Raw genomic sequence first — 22468 nt, forward strand, 5'->3', positions numbered from 1 at the left:
CATCAGACACTTTTTTTATGATTGTATTATAAACAAACAAACAAACAAAGAAAAAACATTATTAAGTATTATATCTCTGGCATAATAGATTATAATACATGAACGTATTTCGGGAAAAATTTGGGAGCAATATGAAATTCAACAGCATTGAAGAGGGTCCTGTTGACAGGGGATATGCTCATTTCCCAAACCCCAGTTTTTCCGATTTTTACCACTTCCAACTTGTTTTCCTCTTTTTTTCAAATATCCTTTTATTTACCCCTATATCTCACATCCCCACTTTTTTATACCCTATATCACACATTCTCACTTTCTTTACCCCCTATATCCCACATCCTAAAAGCGTGTCAACCTCCGTTAGTCCCTTGATTACAACTTCTGGTTAGAGTTTGTTTTGACGGTGGTATGGCATACATCGTTCGTCTTTTTTTTTTTCTTTTTTTAAGGGGGGGGGGGGAGGGGCGGTGTTGGCGCATTGGTTGTTTTTAAACAGATTGTTTGAAATTGAAATAATTTGTTTCTAAAGGGTATTGAAAAAAATTGTTTGTTTCTGAAAGAAAAAGAAAATCAAAAACAAAAAATTTCTCGTTCCTGGATGTTATTAAAAATCATTTGTTTTCAAAAAAATATATTGTGTTCAGAAAAAATTAATTCAAACAATTCTGTTTATCGTGACTGACAAAGTTAATAAATATCTGTCAAGTCTTGTCTCTTGTGTCAAAAGTAAGAAAAATCGTCGTATTTATAGGTGCGATGGTTTTACATATTTGGCAAAAACTGTGGGAGTCTAAGAAATACTAAGCACTGACAGACGACGGACAATACTATTGAACTAGCTGAACCAGTTAACTTGGACTAACCTAAAATAAACCATTTTGTACATGTTGTCATAAACCATTAAACAATTATATATATATATATTTTTTTTTAGATAGCAGACAATATAGATATTATCTTATAGATATTATTTCATACTTAATACACTAATGTTACAAACATTTCAATATTATAACAAAGTAAGGAAAACATCTTGTTATATTGATCAATCAACGTTTTATGAAATGACCTTGTGAACTCATATATTTAAATATAACCCACGTGGTTACACTTTCATTCATAACTTCGTGGAAAATTGCGAAAATCTTCCATGACGCACAGCATAAGTGGAATGTATGGACTAATTATACACAGCTTCCACATGTAAATTCAGAAAGAATCTGTTAGCTCGAGGTTTAACAATCACATATTCTTTTGTTAAGAATTGATGTGAAGACAAATAAAAGTTAGCCGAGTTTATATATCTATATTTCTTGTATCATTATATATAATAATAACTGATGAAAAACATGCCTAAGTCATTTGAGAACGGGTACGAGAAAGGGACATGTTTGGATAATGGAGTTGTAGACGGTGGAGAAAATCCTTATATTTTTCCAGAGGTCCAAGTTGTCGAAGTTGTAAGTAATATTTATTGATATCACGGCAAATAATAAGGGTTTAATTTTAAAATCCGGAAATATGAGCATGCTGAAAAGTCTTTATATTTGCTATATTTTTGCTATTTATTGTCGGGAGGACCAATTTCAAGCAATATTAAATATTAGAGGGTATACGTGTTTACAAGAACTTGGTAAATTGATTCGTGCATAATGTTAAAGTTTTGGCGGTTATTTCCGCGTTCTTTTGGTTAGATTCACCTTAGTACTCAGTGCATATTTAAATCTTTCATTTGAATTTAAATCTTTCATTTGAATTTAAATATTTATTTTTCATCTTCGCCTTATAAAATTAAAATAAAAAATTGACGGTGAGTCCGACATGCTTTTCTGAATTAAAGGCTTTAAGTAAGTCAATCACAGAAAAACCGTAAAAAATATTCAAATTTCCGTGTATGAACTATTATCATCTTTTCGATCTGTATACAACATATGTTACAAATAGTAAAATGACCTTCATATTGTTTATGGTTTCATTGTTACAATTATTCAACAGGAAAAAAAAAGAGATTAAAGGTCAGTGTTATTTTACTTCAAATTGTTTTTCATTCTAAGAGATTAAGTGTCCTTTATATTCCGGAAGACAATCTTCAAATATTTGTGATTATGTCAGGTTTCCGTAAGAAAAAAAGTAGTTGTTTTTCCTTCACCAATTCGTTGAGGCAAACTATCATGGAAAAAATATGCTATTTGTTTGCTTTTGCTTACTTTAAGGTAGCTACATAACCCGTGGGTTGGCGCGGAACGATCCAGATTAACATCTTTGATTAATGGCCAAACACAACATTTACAAATCGAATTTCCATGCAGCAGACGTTTTTAGAAACTAAAGTAGTTAGTTGCCATAGAAACAATTCAGATTGGCAAAATTCCGCTGTCAGACATTCATATGTTAATCGATAATAACCTCTGCAGCATTACATGTGCACAATAAATCAAGCATACAACTAAACTAACTGACTATGGAACATAAAGATATTCAAAGATATCTTTATTTTAATTAAACGGTCTGTGATGAGCAAAGTAGTTTAGTACCATGATTCTTTTGTGGGTTTCAATCGTTTTTACACATCGTTAGATATTAAGATAAACATTAATCAGTGTAAAAAAGTGTAAAATAGTTACAAAATAACAAAAATAAACAATACACAATACAAATAGGTAGCATTGGCAAAAACGTTTTGAATGTGTTTCTTTTTTTTTATGCGTGGCAACATCATATTATGTGTATTTCTGTATGTGGTAATTGTCCAAGTATTTTATTTCAATATTTGAAACAAAATTTTAACAATTGAAAATGTAATATTGATATTCTGACTAATAGCAATGGTGTGAAAAATTTCCACTTCTGACCTTGGTATCAATAGATATAAATACCGGTTCATCGATTTAAAAAAACTCAAGGTTCAACTGGTGGCGCTCTTTATTGAATAAAGTTGTGAAAATCCATTCATAACAGTTTTAGGAGTAAAAGTTTAATATCGTGATATAGCAAGAGTTTTAAATTCAAATCATCTTCTTATTTCAGTTTGTGATTTTAAATCATTCAAAATTTAAATGTTAAGAGGTACAAACAGTTTACGTTTCAATGATCTACATGTAAACATAAACAATCTGTCTAGATATTTATTATACACGTTCTGAAACCGGCAAACGGAAATACTTCATTAAATTGCGATAAAGATTATAAATCACAAAATCGACATAGAACAACAATATCTTCTCCCGCTTAAACCTTCCTTTGTAATCATAATGCCTTAAAGATCTATAACACTCGACAAAATGTGTCCGTGTGTGTTCTACAACCACAGGGGATTAGGGGCTCGTGGGAGATGAAGGGGGTCACGGCATTCAAGCTGATTTTTTTTTACATTTTACAGCTTTAACCGTATACTGGAAGTTCATTAAAAATTGCCTCAACATGAACTTACTCCAAACCTTTCCCTTTTTGAGGTGAAAAAAAGTTCACGACAGGATAAAAACATGAGATTTAGTGTATAAGTAGTAACGTCCTTGAATAGCGTTTATGCGTCACTACTCAAAAATTGTTCATCATTAACATAAATTTTTTTTTTTTACTTTTGGATGCAGAAAGAAATTAACGGAGCAAATGGTGATAGTCAGTATGAAACAAACAGCCAAGAAAGTGACGAAAGCGGAAGTAACGACATCTCATCCGATTTAAACGAGAAACCAAGAGCAGCATGGGGTGGACAGATGGAATTTATCCTGACTATGGTTGGGTATGCAGTCGGATTAGGGAATGTGTGGAGATTTCCGTATCTTTGTTACAAAAATGGCGGAGGTACATGATTATACTAGTATATAATTCAAACAAATGAATTGTTACCTAAAAGACCCCCCCCCCCCCCCCCCCCCCCCGTAAAGTCTATAGACACATAAAAAAAGAGGATAAAACGAAACATAACCCTATCTAATACAAGAAAGGGACAAATAAAATGTATTATTTTGCATTTTAAAAGTTCAAAATATATCAATCGGATTTCTGTTTGCTTCAGTTTCTTTCAAATATATGTTCGTCTTCCTTGAAGGACATAATAGAATTATATCGTATTTCTTTTTCCTTGACAAATTTCGAACAAGAATTTACAAATTTAACATATATAAAAAAATACTTATAAAACACTTCAATAAGGACTTCCTTATATGAATTAGATAGTCACAAGAGGTTCCATGATGATATATTTTATGTTCCGGCTTGTTTAGGTTGCACCTTACTTTGTGGGGCAAACTGTTGAAATAAAGATACAAATATGCCCTTCAAGATATGGAACCTTTTCGTTTTGTTGTGTTTTTGAGGCTGTCTTATTGACGTATGTCTCATATCTCCCCTTTTTCTATTTATAGATCGACAGAAAACATTCTGAAATTATAATTTGTACAATTCCATTGTAGGTGCTTTTTTGTTACCATACACGCTGATGTTAGCAGCAGTTGGCTTGCCGTTATTTTATATGGAAGTTGGAATCGGACAGTTTGCTAGTCTTGGACCATTGAGCATGTGGAAGATGAATCCACTTTTGAAAGGTAAGGGACACTGTTTTTTTTTGTTTGTTTTCAGTGTCAAAATAAATGGATGGTTGTATACAGCTTTCTTGTTATTGTCATCTGAATACTGACGAATTTACTTAGTTTAACATGTTAAAAAGTTGCCATTCAGCCTGTTCCTAGTCCAATTACAACGAAAGGAACAGCTTATTAATCAAATCAGTAAATTGGAAGAATAAAAATAAATGTTTTGTAATTTTAGTAATATTATAATTGTTCCGCTTGTTGTGTACATGCAAAAAAAAGATTTCCATGTCTTGGTTTTGCCATGGTGATAGTGTCCTTGTTGTTGTCTACATGTAAATATTTTTTCCAGGTCTTGGTTATGCTATGGTGATAGTGTACTGGTTGTTTACATGTAAATTATTATTTTCCAGGTCTTGGTTATGCTATGGTAATAATGTCCTGGTTGTTTGTTGTTTACATGTAAATTATTATTTTCCATGTCTTGGTTATGCTATGGTGATAGTGTCCTGGTTGTTTGATGTTTACATGTAAATTATTATTTTTCAGGTCTTGGTTATGCTATGGTGATAGTTTCCTGGTTGATAGGATTGTATTACAACGTTGTCATATCACATGTGCTGTATTTCTTATACGCATCATTTACAACAGAGCTGCCATGGGCCTCCTGTGGCAACGACTGGAACACACTAAACTGTCGTGACGCCGACGCTAAAACAGTAGCCAATAGTAAGTTCTCAATTTCATGCGTGTGGGTCTTTAATATAGACGGTCTCATTCCGAGGAATCAACCCTTTTTGCATGTTTTTTTTTTCCAAAACTACCGGTTATATTATAATGCTTTTCGCTTCCCTAGGTTGAATATTAATAATAAAAATATCTGCATGTGTAAAAATATAAAAAGTAAAAAGAATAAGGTAAATGCAAGGGTTCCCTCATAATGAGACCTTCCATATGAAAATATTGAACTGAGCTATATTTATATTACATTCTCTATATCTACATTTAAGAGTGATATTTACAAATGTCCCATGTGTATGTGTTTGTGTGTGTGAAAATTACTAACATATTTGAGGTGGATCTAGGGGCTGCAATTAAATGAAAGATTTTTAAAAATTCAACAAATAAGATAGTGTGAGTATATTTATAATAAATATATAAATACATCCATTATCAAGCATTTGTCTTTATGAACAAAATACAAAATCTGGATCCATTTCTAAACTGTCACATATCACTAAAGGGACATTTTATAATTATTATGAAAATGATTCTGACCAGTTTATGTTTCCTTTTGTTACAGACACGTTTAGTAATTCAACAACGGGTGTACCCGCAGCCATGTCTCTGCACACCAACACTACCCGGACTCCAAGTGAGGAATTCTATAGGTGAGACGAATGAACAATATATTAGATGATGATATTCGTCTCCTTCTAACCGGTCGTCAATGGCAATTAGTGATGAGCTTCTACGATAGAAATCGAAAGAATCTGCTTTGTCTGATGCTTTAATAATATGTTTCATTGCAGAACAGTAGAGTTCCTGATGAAAGCATATTCTTTACGATAGTTTTATCGAAAAGTTCAGTTGCAATTGGCTTTGTATACAAAAAAAATGAGAAAAGATTTAGTTTAGATACTTTGTTTTTAAATTTCTAATAATCTGCAATTTTATATATATTAAAATTATTTTCAAAAAATGAGAAAAAAGTATACAAAGACCGATCCATGCAGGAGACGAAACATGCATTTAACCATTTATTTTTTTCTTTGAAGGAACAGAATTGGTTATAACTCACAGAAATTTTATAAGTTATTCGTTATTTTAGGTATCATGTTTTACAACAGACCGATTCAATAGACGACTTCGGTACTATACAATGGCATTTGGCCCTGACCTTGTTCATAGCCTGGGTAATAGTTTTCCTGGTGCTACTTAAAGGAATTAAAACTCTTGGAAAGGTAAGTACCGGTATTTAGCTGCATAGTTCTGTATGGTGTGACGTATCATTCCGAGTGAATATAAGGAGATGTAAGGTATATATCAACTAGACAGCAACCAAAGTAGTACTTTATAAAACCTCTTGATAAAGGGGGAGGGTTAACCTTGATAAAGATATTTTTAGCCTTATAATTGCCGATTTTCAAGGGAAATTAAAAAACATTTTCTAAAGAAATGAAGGGTTTCGACCTTACACCCGCCAATGGATACTCATTTTTGATAAACGATTGAATAAAGTCATGTCGAGTACAGAGTGGATATTTCAGGTCTTTTATTAAAAACTATTTATAATAGAAGCGGGAAATGAATTATTCAAAGAACATAAAAAGATTTAAGGTAGAATAGATGTTACAAAGTCATTGTAGAAAACTATGCGATAGTATAAACATTTAGCTATAGTCTACTGACACTGGAACCCATCTTAACTTGCATATTACTTTTTTAGGTCGTATATTTTACTGCAATTTTCCCATATGTCATGTTGACAGTACTCTTCATCCGTGGAGTAACTTTACCAGGGGCATCAGTCGGAATAGAGTATTACCTGAAACCAAACTTCGAACGTCTGCTGGATCCACACGTATGGAGTGACGCAGCAACCCAGATTTTTTACTCCCTTAGTGCATGTACTGGTGGTCTGATTGCTATGTCAAGCTACAACAAGTTCAACAATAACTGTTTTAGGGACTCTCTCATCGTATGTTTTGTGAACTGTGGTACCAGTGTGTTTGCCGGTCTAGTCATATTCTCGGTTCTGGGATTCATGGCAACAGAAAAAGGCGTAGATGTTAGTAAAGTTGCAGATGGCGGTAAGTCAGCATATTTTAAGGCGTAATAAAAACATTATCAAAGATTCTTGTCTTTTTATTTTAGTTTTTCTAATTAAGATATGCATGGAAATAATTAAATCTACTTTTCATCATGGAATATTGATTTGTGATTTCTTCAGTATTAACAATTGTAATAACTTTTCATTACATAAGGAAAATCAATAGACCTAATGGTAATACAGACAAAATCGATTTGGCATGTGTCATGTTGTAATCATGGTTTCTAAGTTTCAGTTTATTGACAATCTACGTCAAAAGACGATTTAGGTGTTCAAAGTCCTTTTTATTCATGAGAAACAGACGTGCCTCGCCTACTTATGTGAGAAAACACAACTGTTATTTACTCTACAGAGATTGTTGTTATTGACCTGCTATTGTTTACTTTGTAGGTCCAGGTCTTGCCTTTGTTGTTTACCCGGAAGCATTATCACGTATGCCAATCGCTCCAATGTGGTCCGTGTTCTTCTTTATCATGATGGCCACTTTAGGATTTGGTTCTGAGGTGAGACTACAACTTTGTTATTGTAAATAACTTTCACTATCAACTTTAGAATTAAAGTTATCTCCTCGTTTCAATGATTAACATATCATAACTGATCCGTATTAGTGTGAGCAAAACGAGACGGTTTAACTGTCAATTAAACAGCTATCAATATCAGACACACACACACATATATATATATATAAATAAAAGTCAAATAGAATCCGTATGCTGGTAACATATAAGGAAAATAATATAAGATAATGACGGTTTCAATTCATCAAATAATATAAGATAATGACGGTTTCAATTCATCTAATTGAATTGAAACCGTCATTATCTTATATTATTTTTCTCATATATATATATAAAGAATAGCTGAAAAAGATATAGAAATCAACTTGAGAATAAATATTTAAAAAAAAAACAACAGAATAGTAGCGAGGCAAATCAAATTCTGAATGAAGGAACACCTGACGTTACACATATTTTGCTTCAATTAATCTTTATTTGTGTTGGCCGGAAAAACCTATAGTACGTTTGTAGTAGGAGATTTAAAAGCAACAGATGCAAAATATTAAAGACTTATATTTCACAACTGCTGCATGATGCAAGCTTCTTTTATCTTTGATCATACAAGTTCGTCATTATTTCATGAAAGAAAGTATTTACCATTTAATATGTAATTAATAACATAAGTTGACCTCACTAAACTTCACTTTCATTTTTTCCAGTTTTCCTACGTGGAGACGTTTTTATGTGCTATTGGTGACGAGTTTCCTCAATTTCTACGAATAAGAAAAAACAACATTATATTCAGAGCTGTCATGCTTGGAAGCGCTTTCCTCCTTGGTTTACCGATGGTCTGTAATGTAAGTATATTACAAAATCATTGAATATTTCACATCTTATTTTTTATAGCTTATAGACAGATATTCAACCAAAGCTATTATTGCTTTATGTCCAGTAGAAAATTGAATGGCATATTCAGGACAAGATAGAATAAATAAATAGATTAGGTATAGTTACTAGCAAGTAGGTTGGACGGGAGGACAATCATACAAATGTTCCTGTCACTTTAAAATGATAGCATGATGGATGGGTACGTACACAAAGTTTGTTTTAGTAGGCTTCATACGGGCCCCTCAAAGTACTAAGTGAAAGGGACCATCGTCGTGCCGAAAGCTCGACACTGGACACTATCAAAACACGGTGCGTCGGACATAAACATAATGTCACTCACTCATTTGGTTAAAATACACTGTCATCGATATATTAAAAATTGAAAAAGCAGTCAAAAATTTCTTAGTGTTTATTTCTTTTGTAGTTCCTAGTTATATTTGATCAACTCTTATACAAACTAAAGTAGATCTTTTTAAGTGATAGTTTTGCAAAACTATTCACAATATACAAAGAACAAGATTAAAAATGAGATAAAAGCACAAGCACTTGTCTCTGAGAAAAATACCTTTATACCTTTCTATGGCACGTAAAGGTATATAGGTTTTTTATTCGGAGACTAGTATTACATTGGTATTAAAACTACATTAATTGCGTCTATATTTTTTTTTATTACAGGGTGGTATCTACCTGCTGAACATTGTAGACTTTAGTGTTGGTGGGTTCCCACTGCTTGTTGTTGGGTTACTTGAACTTGTTGGAATAAGTTGGATTTATGGTAAGTTACGAAATTTGTTATGTTTTCCTTTTTTTTTAAATAGATATAAGAAGATGTGGTATGAGTGCCAATGAGACAACTCTCCATCCAAGTCAAAATTTATAAAAGTAAACCATTATAGGTCAAAGTACGGTCTTCAACACGGAGCCTTGGCTCACACCGAACAGTAAGCTATACGGGCCCCAAAAATTACTAGTGTAAAACCATTCAAACGGGAAAACCAACGGTCAAATCTATATAAAAAACGAGAAACACTTATGAACCACATCAACAAACGACAACTACTGAACATCAGATTTACATGGTAATTTTGGAGGTTTGAAAAAGAAATCATTTCGACCATTTACTAATATCAGAGATACAAAACGTATCTAGGTTATTAAACTAAAAAACATATAAAGGGGAAGAAGATTCCAAGGGTAAAATCACAAGTCAAAGAAAAACTGACAACACTATTACCAAAAAAGATGAACAGACAAATAATCGTCCACAAAACGCTACATTGAAAACTAAAGATTGAGCAACACGAACCCCAGCAAAACAGGGGGTGTGATCAGGTGTTCCAGAAGAGTAGCTTACAACAGAGACGTATAAAATATATTTGTTGGTCTCTCATTACAAGAAAGTAGAGATAAAAAAATTAGCCAATACCAGAATTAGGAAAATCACTTATTTTAAGACAAAATAATATGTTTTGAAGTTTTAACTTAACCGCTCATTCTTAAATCTTATATAAATTATACAACCGTTTAAAAGAATCACACTATTGATATGATTTCTTTATTTCCAGGTATGGATACATTTTCTGAAAATATACATATGATGATTGGTTCAAAACCAGGAAAATATTGGATAATCTGTTGGAAGTTTTTATCTCCATTCATTATTGCTGTAAGTATAGTTGTGTTGTTTGGTTGCCGTCTAATTGATTTGTACCCCCAGGTCTCCTTATATTCATTTTAATTTAAATAGTTCGTGTCATATCAGTATTGTGTTTCAAATCAATGCTATTTATATGAATGACGATATGGTAGATTACAACTCTTATGCTCCAGGAAATATTTTTATTAAGTTATATGCCATTGAGTCTTGAGATGATAATAATACAATTCGTGGAAGCTTATCTGTATTGATTACTTCAATTTTATTTTTCTGTATGAATATTCATCATTTATTGATCTGAATTGGGACATAATATTGTTAGTATAATAGTCCCAGATCTGAGAATTATTAGAAAAAATTCTGTGGTTTTCCCATTTCGTGATAACAAAGATAAATTTACTTTATCAATCAACCAAAATAAAATTTATAAAATTCATATTATCTATTTACTTTATCAATCAACCAAAATAAAATTTATAAAATTCATATTATCTATGTGTTTCCAGGTCACAATTATCCTGAATATTGCCATGTACAAAGAACCAACTTTGGATGACAAAAAGTATCCTGCCTGGGCTAACAGTCTGGCATGGTTGATTTCAATGTTTCCTATTGTAGCCATTCCTGCATGGTTCTTGTATAAGTACTGTACTGTTGGAGGATTTGAGGTAATTTTAAGTTCTGTTACTTGACATATTACATGCAAATATTTATACCTTTTGATGTTATAAAAGTAAACATATTCTGTTTAATGGGAAATCTAATATAAGAAAAGTGTTAAATCGGGTAAAAAAAATTAATATAAAAAAAAGTTATATGGTTATTTTTTTATCAAATTGCATGGAACTATGACAATTGTATGCAAACAGTTAAATTTTAATTATTTAAAAAGCCTCGGCAAGCCTCGCGCTTTAAATATTAAAATTTAACTGTCTCGGGTGGAGAAATATCGTAACACACTTGTTGCAGTGATGAAATCTATATTTCTTTCTTTCAGGTATTAAAAGAAAATATGAAACCGTTGCCATCATTTGGACCTATAAAAGAAAAACAATATGCAGAAATGGAAGCAGAAATTAAATGTCGTTTTAATCCATCCTTTACCAGATTAATGGGTAGCCAGATGTCAAATACAACGTCAGTTACAGAATTTTCTCCACAGTCATCGACTTTGAATCTTATAAAATCCAGATCCTCAGGTGAATCAAACGTTTGAAATCGCCGTCTATTTGACGCATTTACTCATCGAAAACATCAATCAAAAAATGGACAGAAAGCTGTCTAAAGATAAAAGGGAATAAAGGCATCGGCAGTACCTGTAAGGAGAAAATGAATGCAAAAGTGTACCCAAAGATGACGAAAGCATGTTCCGCCAAAGGACAATTTGAACTACATATTCAATGATATCGTTATCTCACGAGACGAGTACCGTGACTGTGCGAACTTATCTGTTATTTGTCTCTCACGATCTCTGTGTTGTGCTGCATTCACTAGATTGTAAAACAATTAGTACATGACTTTTTCCCTCTCTCTCTCTCTCTACCTTGTCTGTCCCCAACTATTTATCTTTTGATAGAAAATATTAATATCATTTAACATTAATGGGGCATTAGTGGCCAAATTCATGTCAAACCGAATTGATATAAAACTCTCAAATATGATTTCTGCCGTACTAAAACGTATATCAATATCCCAAAAGTCCTTTAAGAAACAGTAAACAATGCATGGAATTGTTATAACGTAATTCAATATTACATTCTTGTAATTGTTTGAAGCAAAAAAAACATACATGTAGTTTAATTATTTCAAAATCGTAGCTACTGCCCCTTTGATACGAATGATAATGAAAAATAACTGGTTATAAGGCATTACAAATTGTATGAGACTTAGTTATGTATTTGCTATATATTGTGTGATATTCTCCTTGCACAAAAAATCAATAGGTTGATTAAATATATCGAACGAGACAATACAGAAAATAATTATGTTATCTGTAGCTATTGAACAGTTCATACAATATCCGTACTGAAAGTGTTTTTTATATTATTGCTCAACAATTCGGAAAGATTGTTTTCTTGAAACCTAGTGAATTGCGGTGCAGTTGTTTTTGTTGATTTGAATAAATTATTTTAAACAAATTTGTTTTATTTGTTATTGAATATTAGAATCAACGAACATTAATCAAAATTTGGCATTTTGTGAATTTTCCTTGCAAAACATGTCTCCCTCTCCAAGTTATAATTCAATGGAAGAGCATAGCTCGGTGCACAAATTACTATGCTATACGGTATGGGTTTTGTCCATTGTTGAAGGCCGTACGGTGACATATATATTTGCCAACATCTACGTCATTTGGTCTCTGCAGATGGATAGTTGTCTCATTGGCAATAATATCGGCCACATCTCTTTATTTCATATGTCACTTTGTAAATAGAATTTGTGCAATTTCAGCCCTGGAGATTTAAATCTAGGATATGTAGAAAGTCTATGGGCTGCATTATAACCCCCTTTTCGCTATGGAAGTGCTATGATATGATGGTTATACTAATGTCATAGGTTATTGATAACTACATTTATTGTTGATGTGCGTGCAGTTACGCTCAACATTGTATCTATTGAACTTTCGCGTTCCTGATAACGGTACAGAAAAGTGCTTCGGGCGCACCTTACTTTTAAAGTGTCATTATCATTCTTCGGGCGCACCTTACTTTTAAAGTGTCATTATCATTCTTCGGGCGCACCTTACTTTTAAAGTGTCATTATCATTCTTCGGGCGCACCTTACTTTTAAAGTGTCATTATCATTCTCATACCAAAGTGCTTTTCTTGATACACCATCATCAGGAACGCTCAAACACAATCATCTGATACCAATAATATATAAATACGTAGAATCGTAAAGCTTTATAACCTGAATAGACACAAATAGAAGATGCGAATAGCTCTTACCTTCTTGCAAAACTAATTTGATGTATACGAAAAACGCCGAAAATTTCAATGATAAAAAAAACTAAGGAGCTGCAACAGTACACTTTATTATAAAGAATTTATCGGTGCATTGTTGAATGGATTATGAGGGGCTGTCAATAAGATTTAACTACCCTTATTTTGTTGGATTTTTATCATGTAAAATCCTAGAAATCTGAATAATTACAGTATGCTTGTAAAAGACATTTTTACAATGTTGAACATTACTTTTAGCTCGGTTATCTTCTTTATAGAAGTTTCAGTAGAGCTTCGAATAAAAAAATCAAGCAAACACATGAACCACGCAAACACGCCTTTTTGACAATGAGAACCCTTATAAATATATAAGTTCAAGTTCAAAAGATTCTAATTATTGGTAAATAATATCTAATTATAATTGACTTCTTATGAGTTTACAAAAACGGTTGCCTGGCAAGGAAAGTTGATAATGATGCAGTATGATGATGATACCAGTAATCACGTGATGACTGCCGTGAGATAATCTTACTAAGACTGAATGTAATGATAAGAGCAGCGCATGTGTATGACTCGCCGAGCGGCATCTTTTGTGGTTACCAAATGATAAAAGGGATAAATAAGTCTTCTTTGTACAACAATACCGAGAAACATAATTCTGCTCGGAATACATACATTTGATGACGTGGTATCACGTTTCTCTTAGGACTTAAAGCATGTAAAGAGAAGAAAAGCGCAAAAAAATATATATTGAAGCTCACAAATTCAGTACAATAATCAAAGCTGCTCCGATGCGCCTTTGTAGCAAAAACTCATTCAAAATTCAAAGATGACAAATTACAAAAAAGATATTCTACTTTATCAGTTTTAAAAGTAGTATATCTGATGCACCGTGAAGGGAGAGTACCACGGGCTCTACGCGTTATAGAACACTTGCAACAAAAGTAAGAGTTCGTTTTTGGTCTGTTGCAAAGTTCTGTCCCTATCCAACGTACCCCCATTTTTAGAAGTAGTCCAAATTTCCCACCCTTTGCCCTCGTCGACATACCTTGAAGAACCTATATATACCTATTGAATTAATCTCGTCCGAATGTGGATGAACTATTTGCCACTGGACGTAAAGCAAGCAATAACCAATCATATTCCAAATAATATGTGAATTTCAATAAGTTAGTATTTATTAATATTGTTGATTGAATATTGTTAAGGATTTGTGATTCGTTAAAACTTGATCACATGTACATTTTTTTTACTCAGTTTGCACGCCAATACTGTTGTGTTTAGCTTTTCGTAGGTCAAAAACAGCATATTGCACAGGGCATACAGCACGTTACTAAGATACATTCTAGAAACCCCAAATTTTACATTATTCATGCAATAGTTGTTGATTAATAATATAACAATTGTAGCCTTTGGTTGAGGTCAATACGATGTTATATCGACCTCGGATTTCGTCTTCAGTCAATATGCTACTCTTAGTTCGATATAACCTCGTATCCACCTCATACAAAGGCTACAATTGTATAGTGTTATTTGTGTTGTTATATCATCGATCTCTAATTGGTCAGTGATGTCAGATTTCGGACAATTGATCGTTAATTGGTCAGTTCCGGTCTACCTTTGAACGAAGATTTATTTGAGAGGGTTCTCAATACTGAAATGCGATAACGATCGGCATGTTACTTTATATATTTACTCGCTTTTTCTATGGTTCTTAGATAGATTAGTCCAATTAATAAATAAAACATCTGGTAGTGAATTTGTGTTGTAAACCGGATGATGTACTTAGGTCTTTAAATATTGAAATTGAACACACGTCGGAAATACGAATTATAAAGTGGATAATTTATTGACTAGTTGTTACGATATTTGCATAATTCATTGAAATTAGATAAAACTGTTTTAGTTGAATATTACAATAGAAGGATTGCCACCAGGACTTACAAAATGGAAATGAAAATACATGCAACATTCATTAATATGCAACTAACATAAAATATAGAATGCCAGAGGAGGTAATAGCAATGTTAAACACAAAAAGTTGAGGAAAAATGTATACGAAGTAAATGTTGTAAAGTCAGTTAATTGGCTGTCAGTGGTACTTAATTCAAGGTGTAATTTCCATGAACTTTTATCTAGACGCTTATGACAGCTCTTTGTAGGTGTAATTTCTATGATCTTTTATCTAGACGCTTATGACAGCTCTTTGTAGGTGTAATTTCTGTGATCTTTTATCTAGACGGTTATGACAGCTCTTTGTAGGTGTAATTTCTATGATATTTTATCTAGACGGTTATGACAGCTCTTTGTAGGTGTGTATGCTCCAAACTTAATCATAATGTCTGTTATTGTAGACGATTTTGTTCCAGCAAAATAATGACAGTTACTTTTATATGAATTACTAATCATATTAATATTGTATTGTCTGTAGCTGTTACTTAATATTGATATGCTTGATTCTGTTAAATATGCTTACTGGAGGTGTGATGAGATGATTGAAGATTTTAATTTTCACCTTGATAACATTTATGTACGTTTCGACAATAAAGTTATTGACAGGTTGTAGGTATTCATATGGGCACCAATTGCACCCCTTTAATAGCAGACTTTTTCTTGTACTGTTATGAATCGCAGTTTATGATCAAACTCAGTAAAGACCCGTTGTTAATTTTCCTTTTTTTGACGGTGGTGATCCTTTGACACCATCTTACGGTGTTTATATATCACAACCCGTTCGCTGTGCCCTTGTCTAGTGTGAATTTATCTATGTATTACTGGTAAGTCAAGGATTTCGTTACCACAAATTACTAAAATCCTTCATTTAATTCTTTCATAGATACAAAAATTTGGTTTGGTCGTTTGGCTGTACCTGTAGAAAACTTATTTCAAACGGGATAGCATATCCTATTTTTTTACGGAGATGTTGTTCACCGAGCCCGGGAATTTAGATACGATCCGGGTAAACTTGTCGATCCTTTAGATAAACTTATTATAAACGGTTACCAATGCAATACTGTAATTAGATCTTTGAATATTGTTTTTATTGGTATAAATATTGATTTTGTTATCAGTAAATTAAAATCAAACTAAATATTATTTTTATATATAAATATAAATATGCACATTCATGGCTCTACAATCTGTCGATACCTGTATCTTGGCATTGCATAAGGTCATGTTTCATCCATTGGATGTTGGATGTGTACTGATTGATATTTTAGTCTTAGATGCATGATTTTTTTATTAGTTGTTATTGGCTTTGAACAAGCTGTCAGATCGGGGGTTGGCGCTAACGGACTAGTTTAACCCCGCCACATTCTGTATGCGTCTGTCCCAAGTCAGCATCCTGTAATTCAGTGGTTGTCGTTTGTTGCTGTATACCATATTTGTTTTTTCGTTAATTGTTTTGTACATAAATCAGGCCGTTAGTTTTCTCGTTTGAATTGTTTCACATTTGTCATTTCGGGGTCTTTTATAGCTGACTATGGGGTTTGGTTTGCTCATTGCTGAAAGTCGCACGGTGACCTATAGTTGTATAGTCTATGTCATTTGGTCTCTGGAGGAGAGTTATCTCGTTGTATATAATATATATGTTATGTATGTGGCGAGACTTTAATAAACTATTGAATCTGAATCTGAATCTCATTGGCAATCATACCACATTTTCTTATTTTTATATTGTAATGAGCCTATAATTAGGAAAATAAAAATATTAGTATTAATATATTGCTAGTTACTGAAGATTGCGTCCAAACTATAAATAGTAATGATATGAAGTTAATATACTAGAAGATAGTATCCCAACTAAAAAAAGGTATAATCAAATATACCGAACTCCCATGCAGGTAAATTCAAAAAGGGGGAAGTCCATAGAACTCGACAAAACCAAACGCTCGACTATATCCACAAAGGGAACGAATGGAAACCAACTGTTATGTTCCTACGGAAGCTAAAATTTAATCTGTTATAACAAATTATACAATTCGTGATAACAATTTAAATTCGTGATTTCGAATTCAAATTACATTTTAGGAATGTCCTAAATGGGCTTCCGTATGTATGGCAGTTGTTTATAGTTCCGCCATATTGACAAAATTGTGTGAGCAACATTAGTTAACGTTTCAATAATTGGTACCCAGCTGCCAAAATTGTGTAAACATACATGATAGATATGCAACACAATTGACTTTAAAAATCCAAACAAGCATACAAATAAATCTGAAAAAGATGCTAACAAAACAAGTTTTCGTAGTTGATATGTCAATGAGTTTATAAATACAAGGATATACAAAATGAAAACAACATTTTATAAAAACTGCATGCGTCAAATTGCCTATCAGGACCCGCACACATCAGACAAGTCCAAAACAAATAACCCGAAAACTGGATGAACAAGTATACCGAGTCAAGTCAAGAACATGACAAAGAGGACCACATCCGGTCTGTGTTTTTGTTAGATGTTTTCTGCTTCTGATGAGTTCAGATTTTTCAACTGATTTTGATAGTTTGTTCTTTTGTTGTACTGTTACACCACTGTCCCAGGTTCGGGGGAGAGGGGGTGTGTGTTAGCGCCTTCAAACAAGTTTAACTTCGTCATATTCTACTAGTGCCTTCCAAAATCAGGAGCCTGTAGATCAGTGGTTGTCATTGGTTCATGTCTGTCATATTTGTTTTCGTAAATTGTTTTGTTATAAATTAGGCTGTTAGTTTTCTCTATTGAATTGTTTCATATTTTTCATGTCGGGGCCTTTTACAGTCGACTATACGGTATGGGTTCTCATTGTTGAAGGCTATGCGGTTGCCTATAAATACTTACATCCACTTCATTTGAACTGTGGTGGATAGTAATCTCATTGGCAATCATACCACATTTGCGAAATCGACTATCTATTAGGTCCTGGTACTTTCGGATAAACTAAATGATAATGGCAGTCATTCAAGAAGATAGTATCCCAAACTTAATGATAATGGCAGTCATTCTAGAAGATAGTATCCCAAACTATATGATAATGGCAGTTTTCTAGAAGATAGTATCCAAACTAAATGATAATAGCAGTCATTCTAGAAGATAGTATCCAAACTAAATGATAATGGCAGTCATTCTAGAAGATAGCATCCAAACTTAATGATAATATAAAAATAAGAAGATGTGGTATGATTGCCAATGAGACAACTCTCCACAAGAGACCAAATGACACAGAAATTAACAACTGTAAAACAATTCAAACGAGAAAACTAACGGCCTGATTTATGTACAAAATAATGAACGAAAAACAAACATGAAAAACAGCAACAAACGACAACCACGGAATTACAAGCTCCTAACTTTGGACTGGCACATACAGAATGTGGCGGGGTAATGCCTTAACAGTCATTTAAGAAGATAGTGTCTCAACTAAATTATAATGAGTCGACAGTCATTCTAGAAGTGTCGTATGTCAACTGTCTTTTAAGTTTTTTTAGTTGGTTACTTTCTCAAACCAGTTTTGTTTAATAACAAATAAAATAGTTATAGACTTTTTATTACACAGACACTATGATGTCTAAAAACGAACCAGTCAAGTTACGATACTGTTGTCAGGTCATTAAAGATTGCATATTTTGGCGTTAATATTGATTCACTTATAGGGTCTTTGCATCGGCACTAAACACATTTATTTAAAAACCAGTTGTTGGCATGACACGGGTTATGTTCTTCTCATATATGTTATGATGGTATGATACTAAACCCCTAACGGGAAGGATTGTGCCTGATATTCATATGATGAAGACATAATCTTTCAATCAGTTTAATTGAAGTCTGGAGCTGGCATGTCAGTTAACTGCTAGTAGTCTGTTGTTATTTATGTATTATTGTCATTTTGTTTATTTTCTTTGGTTACATCTTCTGACATCAGACTCGGACTTCTCTTGAACTGAATTTTAATGTGCGTATTGTTATGCGTTTACTTTTCTACATTGGCTAGAGGTATAGGGGGAGGGTTGAGATCTCATAAACATGTTTAACCCCGCCGCATTTTTGCGCCTGTCCCAAGTCAGGAGCCTCTAGCCTTTGTTAGTCTTGTATTATTTTTAATTTTAGTTTCTTGTGTACAATTTGGAGTTTAGTATGGCGTTCATTATCACTGAACTAGTATATATATTTGTTTAGGGGCCAGCTGAGGGACGCCTCCGGGTGCGGGAATTTCTCGCTGCATTGAAGACCTGTTGGTGGCCTTCTGCTGTTGTCTGTTCTGTGGTCGGGTTGTTGTCTCTTTGACACATTCCCCATTTCCATTCTCAATTTTAATTAAAGTAAAACAAAAACAAAAAATGCACTCAATTCGAACTAGTTTCAAATTGACAATAAAAAGTCAGTCTATGCAATTCCACAGTGCTTTAAAATCCTATTAACACTGCACTGTATATTGTTTTTTTAAGATATTTGCTGTAGAATTTGCACTGACGAGAACAGATTCAGTCGGTACACGTGGTAGATTCAATTAACATATTTCCTGTGTGAATGGGGTAAATGGCAATAAGACATCAAGTCGTCTAGATGACTGTATTTCTATTCCTGAAAAGTCCAGTATTTTGCTGTTTATCTTTGAGTTAAGCAGGTAAAACAAACTTCTAAAGATTGATTTTTCATGGAATGCGCCTTTGTTGACCTCTAGATGTATTTGGGTTTGTTTATTTTGTCTTTTGGGTTTGGGTTGCTTTCTGATTTTCGTTTACACCACATCGCTATTTGTTCATTGTTTTAGAGCCGAATTGAGATCTGGAAGCAGATTTGTACATTGTCTCTCCGCATTTACAAATTACTTATTTATTTTTCAAATGGTTCATTCTTTTTTATCATTGATATGAACTGATTCTCAAACAATTCATTAATGTTCAGTTTAATTGTTTTGCGTTATTTTTTCACTATGTTTTTGGGGGAGGAGGGGGGAGGCGTGTCATGAAGTGATTTCTGAATTTGATTGCCTATGGGTTAAACCCATGTGAATTCTATATAAAAGAAGATGTGGTATAATTGCCAACGAAAACTTTCTCCACCAGACATAGTAAACCTAGTTCATCAGTTAGACCAAAGAGGTATAACTCAATCAAAATTTTTGAAATTTGTTCGTTTCAATACTGTTGAAAAATGGAAAAAAGAATGCAACTCTGATAATTCAATTGTGAGGATCTATGTCGCTACAAGTGATTACTCAGAATCAGATATTATTGGAATATTTTTAATCTACACAGTATAAAATATTGGTTGAACTCGAAGGATTTATTTTTGAACAAACGATTGCAATTTCAATGTGTTATAAGAAAAAAAAGATTATTTGGATTTTTTTTTCTTCAATTTTTCGAATCATGGGTACATTTAGGGAAAAGTCTCAAACAGTAACTTCTTTGGGAGACAACCGTTATACATATGAACTAGCTATTTGATGTTATAATTACGATAATAACAGTTTATATTTGCGACCGAAGCTCTTTTTTTGCATATACCTTCATAAGGAATGCTCTAACACATATATTTGAAAGGCTAGGAAATGTATAAAACAATAGTCAACTTTGTCTCGGAGAGTCGGAAACTTCGTTTCTTAATAACTTCTAAATTTGTCAACGTAGAATGTACAGAAGATATGTTTAAAAATGATATGTAAAAAGACTACATGTACTTTCCAATGAATTTCTTTCAAGATCCGAAGGATTGTTAAATCTAATAGATTTTCAGCGAGTATACAAATATCTTTTAGTCAGCGTTATACTATTTTCAAACAATTCGGTTAATTTTACATATTTCGTAAAATTTTGTATCTGAGAACATTCTTAGCTAACTGAAATAATTTCAGCTTTATTTTGGCTTCGAGCATCACTGACTAGGCATTAATTGTCGAAATGTGCAGTTTGTGTAGTAAGATTGGTACGTTAATATTTTACTTTAGATGGTAAAACAAAGTGGGGTTTTTTTAATAACTTAACCAAAATTTAGTAAAATCTTTCAAAATTACAGTTTTTAGCCATCTTTAAGCATTTATTTTTTGTTTACATGTTAAAAAAACTTGCTTTTACAAAAGCCTGAAAGTACACATATGAAGATGTGGTAGACAAGTTTGAAAATGATTCTTAATAATTGTCCTATTGTGAAATAAACGCAGGAGAAATTGGTTTTGCCTCTTACTATATAACAAGCGTCAATTAGGTGTAGACCAATGAATGTAATTAAACTCTCACGATTTATTCAATTTGATCACAGTAAAAATTCAAAGTACTGACGTACTATTCACTCGGATGAACCTAAGATCTGATGACTTGCAAATAAATCATACAGTTTTCTATCTCCCTGTAGACTTTTAGAAAAAAAAAAATTGCAGTTGCTTTCTCAAATCGAGTGTAAAACATTTCAGCTACATTTCAGACGATAACAAACTAGCATTTTAACATTTAATCAATTGGCTATGTTCTGTGGGCACAGAGGGTCGAAAGGAACAACTGAAAAAAGTTAAATATAAATAAGAAGATGTGGTATGAGTGCCAATGAGACAACTATCCATCCACGTCATTATGTGTGAAAAGTAAACAATTATAGGTCAAAGTACGGCCTTCAACACGGAGCCTTGGCTCAAACCGAACAGCAAGCTATAAAGGGCCCCAAAAGACTAGTGTAAAACAATTCAAACAGGAAAACAAACGGTCTAATCTATATAAAAAACGAGAAACACTTATGAACCACACCAACAAACGACAACCACTGATCAACAGGCTCCTGACTTAGGACAGGTGAATAAAAATGCAGCGGGTTTAAACGTTTTAACAGGCACCAACCTTCACCCTAACCTGAAACAGTGGTATAACATTACAACATAAAAAGACACACAATAAAATATCAATTGAAATGGCTTAACCTCGATCAAAAAGATAATACACAAAAACAAGTATATATACACTGAACGAATAAGTTTGATCTATGACACAATATAAATAAAAAAGATGTTTCAATGTCAAAAAGACTACTTTAATCTAGGACAAAATGGCGTTAACTAAAGTAACGTATACAGGTAATTTTGATATAATAATTTTGTTGTTAGGAGTACAGAAACATTTTTTCATGTGTGTTTCACTGTCTGAAGACTGGATAATGC

The 22468-nt window shown here is 32.8% G+C and overlaps 1 protein-coding gene across 1 annotated transcript; it reads left to right on the forward strand.

The window, feature by feature from the left end:
- Positions 1–1107: 1107 nt before the first annotated feature.
- LOC127729291 (sodium- and chloride-dependent glycine transporter 1-like) lies at positions 1108–12542 on the forward strand. The gene is made up of 13 exons (XM_052237030.1): positions 1108–1457; positions 3588–3801; positions 4413–4544; positions 5079–5258; positions 5833–5920; positions 6361–6493; positions 6979–7342; positions 7753–7865; positions 8579–8716; positions 9423–9522; positions 10313–10413; positions 10911–11072; positions 11402–12542. Exons 1-13 carry the CDS (start codon positions 1338–1340, stop codon positions 11618–11620), a joined length of 2064 nt encoding a protein of 687 aa, XP_052092990.1. The 5' UTR covers positions 1108–1337; the 3' UTR covers positions 11621–12542.
- Positions 12543–22468: the final 9926 nt, after the last annotated feature.

This window comes from Mytilus californianus, unplaced genomic scaffold (genome assembly GCF_021869535.1).
Source record: "Mytilus californianus isolate M0D057914Y unplaced genomic scaffold, xbMytCali1.0.p SCAF_2, whole genome shotgun sequence".
NCBI classification, from domain to species: domain Eukaryota; kingdom Metazoa; phylum Mollusca; class Bivalvia; order Mytilida; family Mytilidae; genus Mytilus; species Mytilus californianus.